At 39.3% G+C, this 13,655-nt stretch overlaps 1 protein-coding gene across 1 annotated transcript; it reads right to left on the bottom strand.

Annotated features, from left to right (window-relative positions):
• Window positions 1-5,856: 5,856 nt before the first annotated feature.
• Window positions 5,857-12,453, bottom strand: LOC111568252 (ras-related protein Rab-38-like). Its single transcript, XM_055017536.1, has 4 exons — window positions 11,975-12,453; window positions 10,724-10,854; window positions 7,801-7,938; window positions 5,857-6,241 (listed from the first exon to the last, which is right to left on the bottom strand). The coding sequence occupies exons 1-4, from the start codon at window positions 12,165-12,167 to the stop codon at window positions 6,080-6,082; spliced, it is 624 nt and encodes a 207-aa protein (XP_054873511.1). The 5' UTR covers window positions 12,168-12,453; the 3' UTR covers window positions 5,857-6,079.
• Window positions 12,454-13,655: the final 1,202 nt, after the last annotated feature.

The following is a 13,655-nucleotide window of genomic DNA, read 5'->3' as shown; positions in this document are numbered from 1 at the left end:
GTCAGCCACTATTTTTTCCATTATCTTGGAAACTGCACAAAGTATACTTATGGGTCTGTAATTCGCGATTGTTGCTGGGTCACCAGATTTGAGGACCGGTGTGACAACAGAGCTCTTCCATGGCTCTGGAAAAACCCCTTCAAGTATAGAGTTATTACAGATAATTGCTAATGGTGCTGTAAGAGATTGCTTATGGGTTTTAATAAACATTGTGTCCAAACCAAATGCGTCTTTGGCCTTAGAGCTTCTGAGTCCTCTAATTATCTTATCGATCTGAGACTGTGTTACTGTGCAAAGATTAAAATTGGTGTGGCCGTGTTTAGAGGAACTGGCCAGAGTTGGTGTGGCAGTAATGGATGCTCCGTAGCTGCACTACTCATATCCAGAAGTAACAAGCTGTTGTTATCTTGCCGCTGCTGGGCTATAAACCCTTGACAAGGTCCCGCTGGGTGAGCCGTTCTCATGCTAACTATATCAGGATGTAGGACACCATCAACCTGAAGGGCTGTATATCCAGATCCACTGTGGTGTATAGTGGCCCAGGGTTATGCACCAAGTCTTGAACAGAGTCGATAAAAAAATTGTTCAGAGCGGTCGCGATATCTCCCGGGTCCTGTATTACCATGTCCCCCAGCTGTAACTCCCTAATTTCTGTTTGCTGCATGATGTCCTGTCAATTTTTTAATATTTGTCCAGATTTCTTTTGCATTTCCTCTTGCACTATCTATTATAGTAATAAAAAAAATTGCCTTTGCGGCTCTAATTTCCTTCACAACTTTGTTTCTAAGAGAGGTAAAGATCTGTCTGTCATTACATAGTTTTGTCTTGAGCGATTTTTTTAGAGCAAGATCTCTATGTTTCATCAGCAATCGTATGCTATCATTTAACCAGGGTAGGTGATTCTTTTTTGATGGTTTTACATTATTTTTTAATAAACTTAGACACTGTTTCTTGAATTACAGTCATAAATGCACTACAGTTGTCAGTGACACACTGCTGATTAAGAGTTTCAGTCCAATTGATATTGTTCAATGCCTGTGTCAAACTAGGAATCTCACTCTTAGGTACTCTCATTTGCTCAAATGTTTTACTCTGAGGGCAATTAAACCTGTTCTTAGAAAGTTTTCTAGTTAATAAAATTAAATTGTGATCTGATAGACCAGTGATCATATTATATGTTTTTAAAATTCGTTCACACTTGTTGCTGAGGACTAAGTCTATACATGATTCAGAGGACTTAGTTAGTCTAGTAGGTCCTTTAATAAGTTGAGAAAAGTTATACTTGTCCATTATTAATTTTAACTGTGTCCTGCTTGTTTTATCAAGCCAATTAACATTCAAATCCCCAATTAGAATGACCTCATTCTTGGTGTCACAATCCATCAGCAAGGCCTGTAATTCCTCATAAAATACATTAGAGGTTGATGGTGGCCTATACATTCCTATTATTATGATGGACATCTGTGGAGAGAGGGAGATTCTTAGACCAACATATTCTAAACTGTTTGCGTGAGCCCATTCAATCTGAGTATACTTTAGGTGTTCCCTTATATAGAACATTACCCCTCCACCCCTTCTCCCAATACGGTCTTTTCTAAAAATATCGTATCCTGGTACATGTAAGCCTGCAGTGGGAGAGTTGGTATTAAGCCAAGTCTCTGTCAGACATAAGAAATCCAAGTTAGAGTCACATAGTAGATGATGGACTTGATCACTCTTGGGCAGAACGCTCCGTATAAATGTCCACCAAGCAGACCCTTTGGTTTAGATTTTAAATCCCAGATTACTTTTGCTTGGTTGAGGATAGAATATATCTTAATGGAACGTAGCTTCTTAAAAACAGGGTTTCTGCCAGTCGCCTGTCCACTGCCCGCCGCCGGCTCATCGCCAGCCGCTGTCGGTGTTAGCCTCGCCGCTGGTCTGCTGCTAGCCGCTGGTCCGCTGCTAGCCGCTGGTCCGATGTTTGCCGCTAGTGGTGACAGCCTCGCCGCTGGTCCGCTGCTAGCCGCTGGTCCGATGTTTGCCGCTGGTCCGATGTTTGCCGCTAGTGGTGACAGCCTCGCCGCTGGTCCGATGCTAGCCGCTGGTCCACTGCTAGCCGCTGGTCCGCTGCTAGCCGCTGGTCCGATGTTTGCCGCTGGTCCCATGTTAGCCGCTAGTGGTGACAGCCTCGCCGCTGGTCCGATGTTAGCCGCTGGTCCGATGTTAGCCGCTAGTGGTGACAGCCTCGCCGCTGGTCCGATGTTAGCCGCTGGTCCGATGTTAGCCGCTAGTGGTGACAGCCTCGCCGCTGGTCCACTGCTAGCTGCTAGTTCGCTGCTAGCCCCTGGTCCGATGTTTGCCGCTGGTCCGATGTTAGCCGCTAGTGGTGACAGCCTCGCCGCTGGTCCGATGCTAGCCGCTGGTCCACTGCTAGCTGCTAGTTCGCTGCTAGCCCCTGGTCCGATGTTTGCCGCTGGTCCGATGTTAGCCGCTAGTGGTGACAGCCTCGCCGCTGGTCCGATGCTAGCCGCTGGTCCACTGCTAGCCTCTACTGGCGTCAGCCTCACCGCCGGTCCGATGCTAGCCGCAGGTCTGCTGCTAGCCACTGGTGGTGTCAGCAACGCCGTTGGTCCGCTGCTAGCCGCCGCCGGAGTCAGCCAGGCTACTGGTCCGCTGCCAGTCACCAGCGGCACCAGCCTCGCCGGTAGCCCCCCGCCGAGCGCTGGTCCAGCGAGCATAGGTAAAAGCCCAGCTAGCAGTGGAGGTGATCTCGCTCGTGGTGGTGTGGCTGTTTGCCCAGGTAGCAATGATAAAGACTGCGGCTCAGGGTTTACCTCAACATCACCAGCCATGAGCAGTATCAGTAGGAGATTAACAGTTCCCAAGTATGGTCTGGTTATAACTGTTCATGTTTACCTGCGGGCGGCTTGGCATGGCCATCGTCTAGTACTTTAACAAACAGAACGAGCTGACTCTATTTGGCTGGGTACAGAGTTAGTTTGTCCCTTGTTCTTGGGCAGTTTAGACTCAGTAGAAGATAAAAGGTTACAAAAAACAAAAAACAAGTACACTGATAACAAAGACCGAGGTGTTTTTTCTCGTTTTAAATTAAGTACAAATAACCGAATTCGCCAATATACTGGAGACCAGAGCTATTTAATTTGATAAGTATAACCTTGTTTAGTAACATTTAGATTATTTGAGAGCAGTCCTAAATAATTGCCTGTAATCCCAATCACAAAATGGGTTTGGAGGAAAAACCTAGATGGTAATCTGGATATATACGAGTTAGGCTTTTACTACTATTGGTAGTATTGGTGGTAGTAATAGCAATGTGACTACGACTACTAGTAGTGGTAGGACTAACTACTGCTGCTGATACTGGCACTGCTACTACAAATTGTAGTATTATTACAAATGCTGGTGCTACTTCTATGACTCTAACAGCTGTTTATACTACTACTGCTTGTACTTTTAGTATTACTACTACTGCTTGTACTACTACAGCTACTATTAATCGTCTGGTATTTGCTTGTCAAGCTGCTAGCTTGCCTTAGCGTTTTGCTAGTGGCTAACTAGTTAGCTCTCATAGACTGGAAGCTCTCAACAAGATTTCACAATGAAAAAAGAACCAAAAACTATTCTTACCTATGAAAAGTCATTCCAAGTTTCCTTGTCTCAATCGTATGACATAGTGTGTAACTGTATGCAGCACAGTGAGCTGGCATACTTGTTGTTTACGTTTTCACGCCGTCTATGTCAACGGAATGCACTGAAACTGTGCCCCCACTAGCTTAGCCTCACCGTAGTACGCAGCTCAAAGGGGCGTGTCCTATCGACTCATTCATATCTATGAGAGCAACGGTAGCTGCACATAAGGACGCCTGACGTTGATTAGCTGCGTAAATACCATTATATACAGTCTGTGGTAAATACGTATGTGAATCGCATCATTGGCTGCAGCAGCCAGTCACCGGTCACTCACTGACACACTGAAAAATAGCACAGAATGAATTGTTACATGTTTATTTTATTTACAATTTAGGTTGGATTTTTTTTGTGTGCACACAGTGTCAGCAGTGCGCAATTGCGCACGCGCGCAGCTTAGAGGGAACAGTGCCTGTGACTAAATGTTTTTTACCTTTGTAGATAAACTGTGATCTTGTAAAGTTTAAACGATAAACTGAGGCATGACATTGTTGGAACTGAATTTACGTTGCTTAAGAAATCTCAGGTTGTTCATAATGTTTTGTAAAAAGATAATTCCTTAAATGCGAACATTTTCAGAATGTACTTTTTTTGCATTAAAACAAAGGAAAAAATTTGGAGTTGTGGTTATTTATAGGTTGTTATGCTGTGATTTTACTAGTCTGGGACACTTGAGATGAAATTTGGCTGAATGTGGCCCCTGAACTAAAAGAGTTTGACACCCCTGCTCTTGTGTGTGGACTGAGACACTGACTTGCAAATTTACATTTAAGTTTGGCTTCAAATTCTTACTATTTGCCACAAAAAAAAAATAGTCGGAGCATTTCTTTGTAAATACAACACTGGCTGCTGGTAGTATTTCTCTTTCCAACAGACACAAATGATTAAACATTGACAAAAATGCATAACAGGCTTTTGATGGCTTAATGCAGGCAGCATTAAGCCATCAAAAAAATAAAAATAAATTTAAAAAATGCAGGCAGCATGAAGATGGGCTGAGGAAATAATGTGAGAAAGATTTCTGTTTTTATGTCTGTAGGAAAAAATGAAAAAAAAAAGTTTTTTTCCCCTCTCACACAATATGCAAGAATCCAATGAAAAATTTAACTGGAAGCTGTTATTTCCTCACAAATGTCAAAGTCACAATGTCAGATATATCTAAAGCAAGCAAGAGAGGCAGCAGAAACTCTACATATTAAATCCTGTATGTGCAAACTCTTCTTACATAAATGTTACCTTTGGATATTTCTATTTATAGGACATTTTAATATCTATAAAGGCAAAACAAAAGAACATTACTGCAGGCTTTTTGTAGTTAAAAGATGAAATAACTTTCTCCATAATTCTGAAATAAAAGAATATCTATAGCTTAAAAAAGTTGACATTAATGTGATGTGGGTCACATTTAATGTCGACTTTTCTACAATTTGAAACTATAGAAAATATTTTCAGTTTTTAAAAAAAAAAAAGACTTTTGAAGGATCTGTGTAAAATTTCATTCCCTTGTTCACCGTATATGTTGACCTCCTTTACGAACACACTGCAGAGTTCAACATGTTTTATTTATTTATGTTAGGCGCTAATGAGCTGAGATTAGGGGGAATTTTTTTTTTTTTTCAACAAACAGTCCCTGAGCCAAACTTTTCCTTACGATCAGGGCCTCACCGCTGCTCACTTCCTGCTAGGGTGACCAAGTGTCCCGCTTTGTGAGGAACTGCACAGCATTTTCATCCCTTTTTCCACGTCCCACCCATTGAGACGCTGTCCCGCATTTTGATTGGCAGCTATAATTTTCAAAAGTTAAAACTCTAAAGGACAGATGCTGGGAGTTTTGTTTTTTTATCTGGCTTTTTTCTATGTTAGTCAGACAGTGCAGATGTGCGATCACCACCAGATGAACCTGTCAGTGTCTTGCTGCCGCACCTTGTTGTCAGTTGCCGTAAATTGTGCCAGTCGCGACACACCGCAAAGCAGACACAAACACTAAACTATGGATTTTGGCGGAGATAATGGAAAGTACAGCAAAGAAGAGGAGATGCAGTTTCAACAAAGACTGGGAAACTACATATCACTGGGTGAAGCCCAGAGAGTTTTCTGTGAAGTTTGCCAGAGTTCCTTTTCCGTTTCACACGGTGGGGAATACGACATGAAGCGACACAGTACATCTTTTGCTGGTGAAAATATTGGTTAAATTTTATATGAATAAAAAAGCACTTTATTCTCCATCAAAGTTTGTTATTTTTTAAAGTTAGATAGACATTATATAAAAAAAATAAGACCCCCCTCTCAGCTTTGGTAAGGTGTCCCACATTGTCCCACACAAATATGCTCTTTGTCCCACAATTGGATTATTGAGATCTGGTCACCCTACTTCCTGCCTGACCAGAAGTCACCACTTCACACATGACGAGCAGTTGAAACGATCCTTTGCGGGGTTTGTGTATCCAGACAGGACAAGGGAGCCGGGCTCCCGCTCGATTCCCGGGTTCTCCTCGTTGGTCAGGATGTGCTCCACCAAGCAGCGAGCCGCCTCCTCGATGTTTGTGTTTTCCTGAGGGAGAGAAAATCAGAAAAGAAAAGACATCAAGAGATTATTTTGTAGCTGCTCTAGTGGGTGGTGTTGCTCTACAGATGGAAATATTGGTTATTCACTGTACTACTTTGGTCCAGACTTTTACATCTTATCAACCACTAAATGGATTGCCATGGATTTTTGCCTCAGATGCCAGAGTTATTCACTGATATCTAATGCAATCTGAATACAAAATATGGTGCATTAACCTTCTGAACCCTAAAACTGAGCAACAAAAGAGAAAGAATTGTAGGTTTATTAACTTTATTCTTGATCTAATCATGTATAATGTGCAGTACTGTCAAGAATACGAACCAAATCCAAGCTTAAAATCCTGATAATTCATCGATATTGCTTTGAAATGCTTGTCTTCTTTAAAGGAATTTTAAATATCCACATTCTGTGAAAAATAAAAAAAATTCTGAGGTCCGTGTTGCAACTGTTTAAGCTATCAGTCACTCATTTGTGACCAAATGTCATGTGATAAAAATTCAGGGACTTTTCTTCAGAACTGGACTGCAGCTTGTGTTTACACAGAGAAGATAGGGGGTAAAAATGAAAACAAATTGAAAATATAAGTAGTAAAATATCTACAGTATATAGACACCCTATTTTTTCCAGTATTTTAACACCTGTAGGCATTTAGAAAGTTGTTTTTCATGTTGGTTCTAGATTTCTTTTCTCAGTTGTTGTAAAATATAAAATCAAAGAAGTTCAACTTTAGTTTCTTCCTTTTCATAATGTCACTGTAACTATATGATACTATAAAGAAGACTTTTTTTTTTAACTGTCTTCACTTCTAGCCATAAAGGTGCAGGATTTTTCATATTACAGTAAAAAATGAGGCCACAGAAAGTAAAAATATAACAGGAGCAAAAAACACCTAGACGCTGCTTGGGGGCTCAGAGTCTTAAAACGTTTTATTATGACACTACACAAATGTCATGAAGAAACTCCCTGCAAGTCTTTTTATCCCGACCTGTCTGCTGAGCTGCCGTGTTCGCTAACTACACCACCGTATCTGACTTGCACTCTGGTGTGTAACTCATTAGACAGTCCTGAATGAGACGGAAAAAACAGAACTCTAATTCACACCAGACTGCTGGCATTCCTCTGTTTGTCTCTTCACAGCACAGCAAGTAAAGATCTCTGGCTTTTAGTGTTTAGTGTGAAACACCCTGCAGAAATTTTCAGAATGGTTTGTTTTTATGCCTGGGCCTCTCTTTTAATAGCTTGGTTACTGTTTTACTCCACCGCAAAAAATGTAGCTTATTCCGAATGTAGAAATGATGCTTGGAACAGACAAGTTGACTGTTTAAGTCTTTTAGCCTCAAGTCAGTCCCCTTTATGACCCAGAACAACTCTTTTCATTTGGGGTTTAATCAGAAAAGGCTCCTAACCTTTAATGATTCTGGCCCACATTTGCACACAAATCACTCGTATATTAAATTATCTGTGGAAAAAGTTTTAACTGCATCAATCTAACTTTGACTCCAGCTGCAGCAATTGCCTCCAAAACCACATCTCCTCTTTTATACCTTCGCAGAAGTCTCAAACCAGCCAACGAAGCCATTTTCTCTGCAGAAGGAGTCGAGTTTGGGCTGCTGGGAAGACAGTTGATCTGACTTGTTGGCCAAGAGTACAGTTGGAACTGGCTTCCCATGGTTCAGGGTCACCTTAGGAAGGAAGAAAGATGGGTTACATGATGGTATATTTCTACATTCCAGGTCAAATTTTAACCAATCTATAGTAAAAATGAAGCTGTCTTGTCTTTAAAAGGGCAGCAAAACAGAAGCCAAATAGACACAGTCAACTTTTACTTACAGTGTATGACTGGCTGCTGATTGTTTTTAGACTGTTTCTTTGAATGTCAAGCTTCTTTTTATCAGGAGCAATAAGAACTTTTTCTGGACATTTTCTAGATTTTTCAGCTATAAGCACACTGCTAGTTGCTGTAGCTTACCTTGTCTCCATTTGCAATAAACAGAGAATTTTACGTGGCCTTTGTAGGCTTAATCAGCATTTCACAAACACATGGAAAAGGTTTAGATGTCATGGATGTTAATTTATACATAAAGGTTTTTATGTAAAAGTCCACTCTAGCTTTAAGCGCATATTAAATGGTCTTATGAACATAAAGGTGTCAATATGTCCAAAGAGATTCTAGATCACTTAGAGGAGGGTGAAACAAGATAAATGTAAAAATGGGGACCACATTTTCAGACAGTCTTTCTTGGAAGTCATTCGGTTGTGCATCTAAAATTTACATAAGTAATAGTTTTGGTTAAATCAAATGAAATCAAGTTGTGTGCAGAAGATTGACATTGACATTGGCTTTTTCACCAAACTAAATCCAACCAAACCAAACTTCCAAAACTGACACTCAAGCAGGATTTGAATTTCGATCTCATTCTCTTGACAAACTCATCAGCTTCAAGCACACAGATGCTTTTGCTGAAACTCTCAGCCTGTCTGAGTCCAGTGTCTGAGATGTTGTTGGGGTTCAGAAACCTTTTGACCATCAGATAAGCAATTTAGTTGAGGCATACAGACATCTTAAGAAGTTTTGGACTATAAAGTTTCATGCACAAAATTCCTTTTATACAGGAGCAGAAGACATTCATTCCTAGGTAAAAGTCATTTTATTTGCATTAAACTATACTGGTGATGCAACATTTGGGTCCTTAGAACTTTATCAGGTAAAAAGAAGGGACAAAGAACGTGGCAATCAGATATAGATACTCCTGGATAGGATAAATTTAGCCCATTAGAAGCTACATCCCACTATCAAAAACTAACATTCAATCTATAATAAACAGCAACTAGGTCAAAATGTGCTTTAAAAAGGTGTAAAATTATAGCCAGTTTATCAAAAATCATCTCTTCCATAATGACAATAATGATATTATTACAGGTATGCTAGATAAGAGTATTTTTATCAGTTTACTTTCCTTTTATATCCCTCTCAAGGTGTTACAATAATACAAAATCACCATGTTTGCCTTGAATATAGATGGTGGGATGTGCCTTCTGATTCTTACTTCCTGTACAGTCAGTTTCACAAAGACATCTCAGACTGGGCTACAGTCTAAAGCATATTCTTACAGAAGTCTAAAGCAAGTTAAAGAGTCCCACAGACTTACTTTAAGCCTGAAAAGTTAACCTGTGACCCCAGACTAACTTAGATCTAACACCAGTGTGTCTGTGCTAAAATTCAGTGCTCAGCAACAGCGAATAAAAACAGGGAAAATCTGGTTCATAATTTGTGGTTTTCAGAGAATATTATGGGATGGAATTTGACCAGTGTCCCATTTTTTTCTAAATTAGGGACTTTCTGTATTGTTACATTATTTGATAAATCCAGCCTGTATGAGATTATTGTAACAAGGAGGCTTCAGTTTCCTACTGGAGCTGAGCGGCTTTCAGTTTGCTCAGTCATGTTTATGATTTAATTAAGTTTTGATGTACCCGTTCTGCTTTAGTCGGAGGGAAAACAACTTTGTGCAACAGCTGAATTTAGATGAATTCAGAGTGTTGGTTAGATCTGAGCCATTGTCACGGTTTGTTTTTGTGAAACTGGTCCTTGATTGGACCTTAACTGAGGAATTTTTGGCTGTTATTTGTCTACTATGTTCTTTATCTGCCAGTTTTACCTGGCGAGGATCAAAACAGTGTATAAAATTTAGTACAAGAACAATGTGGAGAAGTTTGCTCTTGTTTTGCCTTAACCTGTAAGAACCAAATATAGAAATATATAATATATATAGACATATATAAACCCAAATATGGTAAAGAAATTGCAAAAATTATATTTTGAATTTTTAGCTCATATATATATATATATATATATATATATATATATATATATATATATATATATATATATATATATATATATATATATATATATATATATATATCAATCAAAAAAAATGCAAAAATAATATAGATATATTTTTTATATTTTTTGCTAATTTTTCTAGATTTTTTAAATTTTTCTATATTTTCAAATATAGAGAAAATTGACAAAAAAGCAAAAAAAAGAGCAAAAATAATAGATGTATATGTAAATTTTAAAAAATACTAATGAAAAAACAAAACTGATGTATTTCTGCAGCAGTGGGTTTTACAGGATTAAGAAGCTTCGTTTATACCACCCAACAACAAATATTTTGACTCTTATAACACCTCTGTGGCCACCTTACCCAAGTTTTGAGCATTGAAATTACATTTTAGTAGACTTCTTTGAGCCTTGGCGTTTGGATCTGCAGACATTGAAACACTGCTAAGAGGCTGATTTTTCATCCTTTTCTGTAGCGCTGACACAGGTTATTTTGGTGTGTGGTTGGTCCTGTGCAGGTATGGTAGAAATTTTTACATCTTTAAAGGAACTGAATGACAGAGTGTAAAGAAAAGCCTCAGTTTGTGCTTCTGATGAGGTTCAACTGCAAGTCGTCTGACCTTTGAGTCCAGGTCGTCCTTCCACTTGAGCACGGCGTCAAACGTTGAGGCCCTCGTCACGTCAAACACCACCAGGGCCCCCACCGCCTCCCGGTAGTAGACACGAGTCATGTTCCCATAGCGCTCCTGTCCTGGGATGAAGGACAGCCATCAGATGCAGACATACATGTTTCTGTGAAGTCCGTAAAATTAAATCAAACCCGGCAGCACGCTTCATTAGTGACAAATACAACAGTGTGTGTGTGAGTTTATTCTGCAGTAGCCGCCATCATGTGACTGATATTATGAGCATGGGATCACTTGAGTCACAGCCAGGCACAAGATCTACATTCCTCGACCAGGCATTAAATGACAGGGAGGGACCAGGCATCCAGAGGACAGACACACTCCCTCACTGAGAGGAAATCAAGTCTTTTTTTTTTTAATAACAACAAGTGAACTGTTAAAGCAAGAAAATCCAGTGAGCATTTTTTTTTTTTTTTTTTTTGCATTCCAGTGCAGCAGGGTGTGTCGATTTGTCGTTTTAACCCTCCTGTTGTTCTCATTCACGGGCACCAAAAAAATATTGTTTCCATGTCTGAAGAAAATCCAAAAATTCAGCAAAAAAAAAATTCCCCAAATTTCTGAAAATTTGATAAACCTTCAGGAAGAAAATTCCAATAATTCCTTAAAAGTTCCCTCAAAAGTTTTATTTAAAAAAAAAAAATCCCCTAAATTTGGCAAGAAAATATTTTCAAAAAATGAGTGAAAATCTTCCTAAGAAAATCTAAAGTGATTTCATATATATCAGTAAAAGTTTGCTGGATTTTGGTTGATTTTTTGTGAATGTTCTTAAAAAACATTTTTAACATTTCTTTTTTTCCACCAAAAAATGTTCAAAGATTTCCCAAAAATGTTGAAAATGTGGACATCAGAAGTTTCACTGTAAAAAATAAATAAATAAATAAAAAATAAAAAATTTCCCCACATTTTCAAACTTTGAAACGGGTAAATTTTGACCTGCAGGACAACACGGTTAAAGTGATTTTTAGAGTGAAATGACTTTATGAGATGATGTTTGTGCCTCATTTATGAAGCCGCCCTTAAAAATTAATCTACAAATCTGATTCCCAGGAAACAAAAGGCTTTTGTTGTTCCCAAATAACTCCAAAGCTCTCTCACACACACACACACTCTCTACTTCTATCAGCTTATGTTTAAGCTCGTAAACAGGGACGTATGTGAGGTGGAGGTGGGTGAAGTTGGACAGACCTGCTATGTCCCAGAGCTGCAGCCGGATCACAGTGTCGTTGTCCCACTGCAGCACCTTCAGGGCGAAGTCCACCCCGATGGTGGCTCGGTAGTGCTGGGAGAAGATCTGATGCACGTACCGCTTGATGATGGACGTTTTTCCCACTCCCAGATCCCCGATCACCAGCACTTTGAACAGGAGCTCCTGCTGCATGGCTGCAGCTCTGCAGGAGGAAAGTGAAGAAATCCTCAGGAGAAGAAAGAAAAGTTTAAGATCGATGCAGGTGCGCGGGTATCACGGCAAAACCGGAGCGAAGTTTTGGAGATTAAACTGTCACTAGAAGGACATTTCTTCAGCTCAGTGCGATAAAAGTGTCCTTAAGGGACCGTGTCAAGCTCCTGCAGCCTCCAGAGTCCAGCCGTGTTATCAGTCAGGACGGTGTGGATCCGCTTTCTTCACTCAGCTGAGAACTCCAGCTGTTCAGAACTGACGGTGCGTTCAGGCGCTCCTCGTAAACATGAGAATCAGACTCAACTCGGTGGTGCAACGTATCTTCCACTCAAGTATGAATTTGCCCTCTTCCGAGTAGACCTTAAGTGTTGCATTTCAAATACAGACGTGTCGGCAGATTTAAGGCAGAGCACTTAAACAAGTCAAATTAGGCAATAATGAAAACAATTTCAACAAATGAATAAGATTGCAAACAAAACGCAAAATAAAATAGTTAAGTCAAGTGAAGACATTTTTATATATCACGTCTAAAATAACAGCACCTGCACCAAAGTGCCCTCAAGTAAAAACAATTGTGATTGGCTTTACAAAAGTAATCTAACAATATCAAATACTGCAGCTATGTAGTGGTATTACAGATGTGATTATACCAAAAAAAATTACATATTGGAGATTAAATCCTACAAACATCATATGAAACATACCTTACCTGACTAAAATACATATCAAAGCTACCCTACAATGCTAATCTAACAATAAATGACTACAAAACTGAACAAAAACATGACTGTGTAGATTACAAGTACAGAGCTGCATAAAATGGAAACACTGAAGTAAAATTTCGATTGAATTACAGTACTTGAATTAAAAATGGTGACTGTTAGACAAGCAGCCTTTGATTAACGTACTTCAGCACTGAGTCTGTCTACAGACAGGTGACAAATAGAAGGAAATAGCAGCATAGAGTGTAAAGGGATGAAAATCATTTTTCAGAAAGATTTGGTGTTTTGATGATGACGATGGAGAATGCAAAGTTCAAAATCTCCCATAAAATGTACAGCTGAGTGGAGACAGTGACGAGTGGATTCATAAGATTTTCATGCAAACATTCAGTGACCCCTAGTGTTAGGTCCAGTCAGGAATCCACAATGAATTCAATATAAAAGTATACGTGCTTATTTACATTCATTGTATGTTAAAGTGCAACACCATGCTGCATGATTCATGTGCTATTTACGGTGAAATTTTGAATAATTAACAGGCTGGAATTTTAGAATTATTTGCAAAATCATGTAAAGTTGGCTGTCATCTATTTTTTACATTTTGAGGGAAATAAACATTATAAAGAAATGACAGATATCAAGCAGATTCCGATTAACCCTGTAAAACCCAAATCTAGAAAAGAGATATGTCACATTTGTACATTTTGTTTTAAATTATGTAGAAATTCTAGTAGAAACAACCTATTTT

The sequence above is a fragment of the Amphiprion ocellaris genome, chromosome 14 (genome assembly GCF_022539595.1).
Source record: "Amphiprion ocellaris isolate individual 3 ecotype Okinawa chromosome 14, ASM2253959v1, whole genome shotgun sequence".
Lineage (NCBI taxonomy): Eukaryota > Metazoa > Chordata > Actinopteri > Pomacentridae > Amphiprion > Amphiprion ocellaris.
This window is presented reverse-complemented; position numbering and strand designations above follow the sequence as displayed.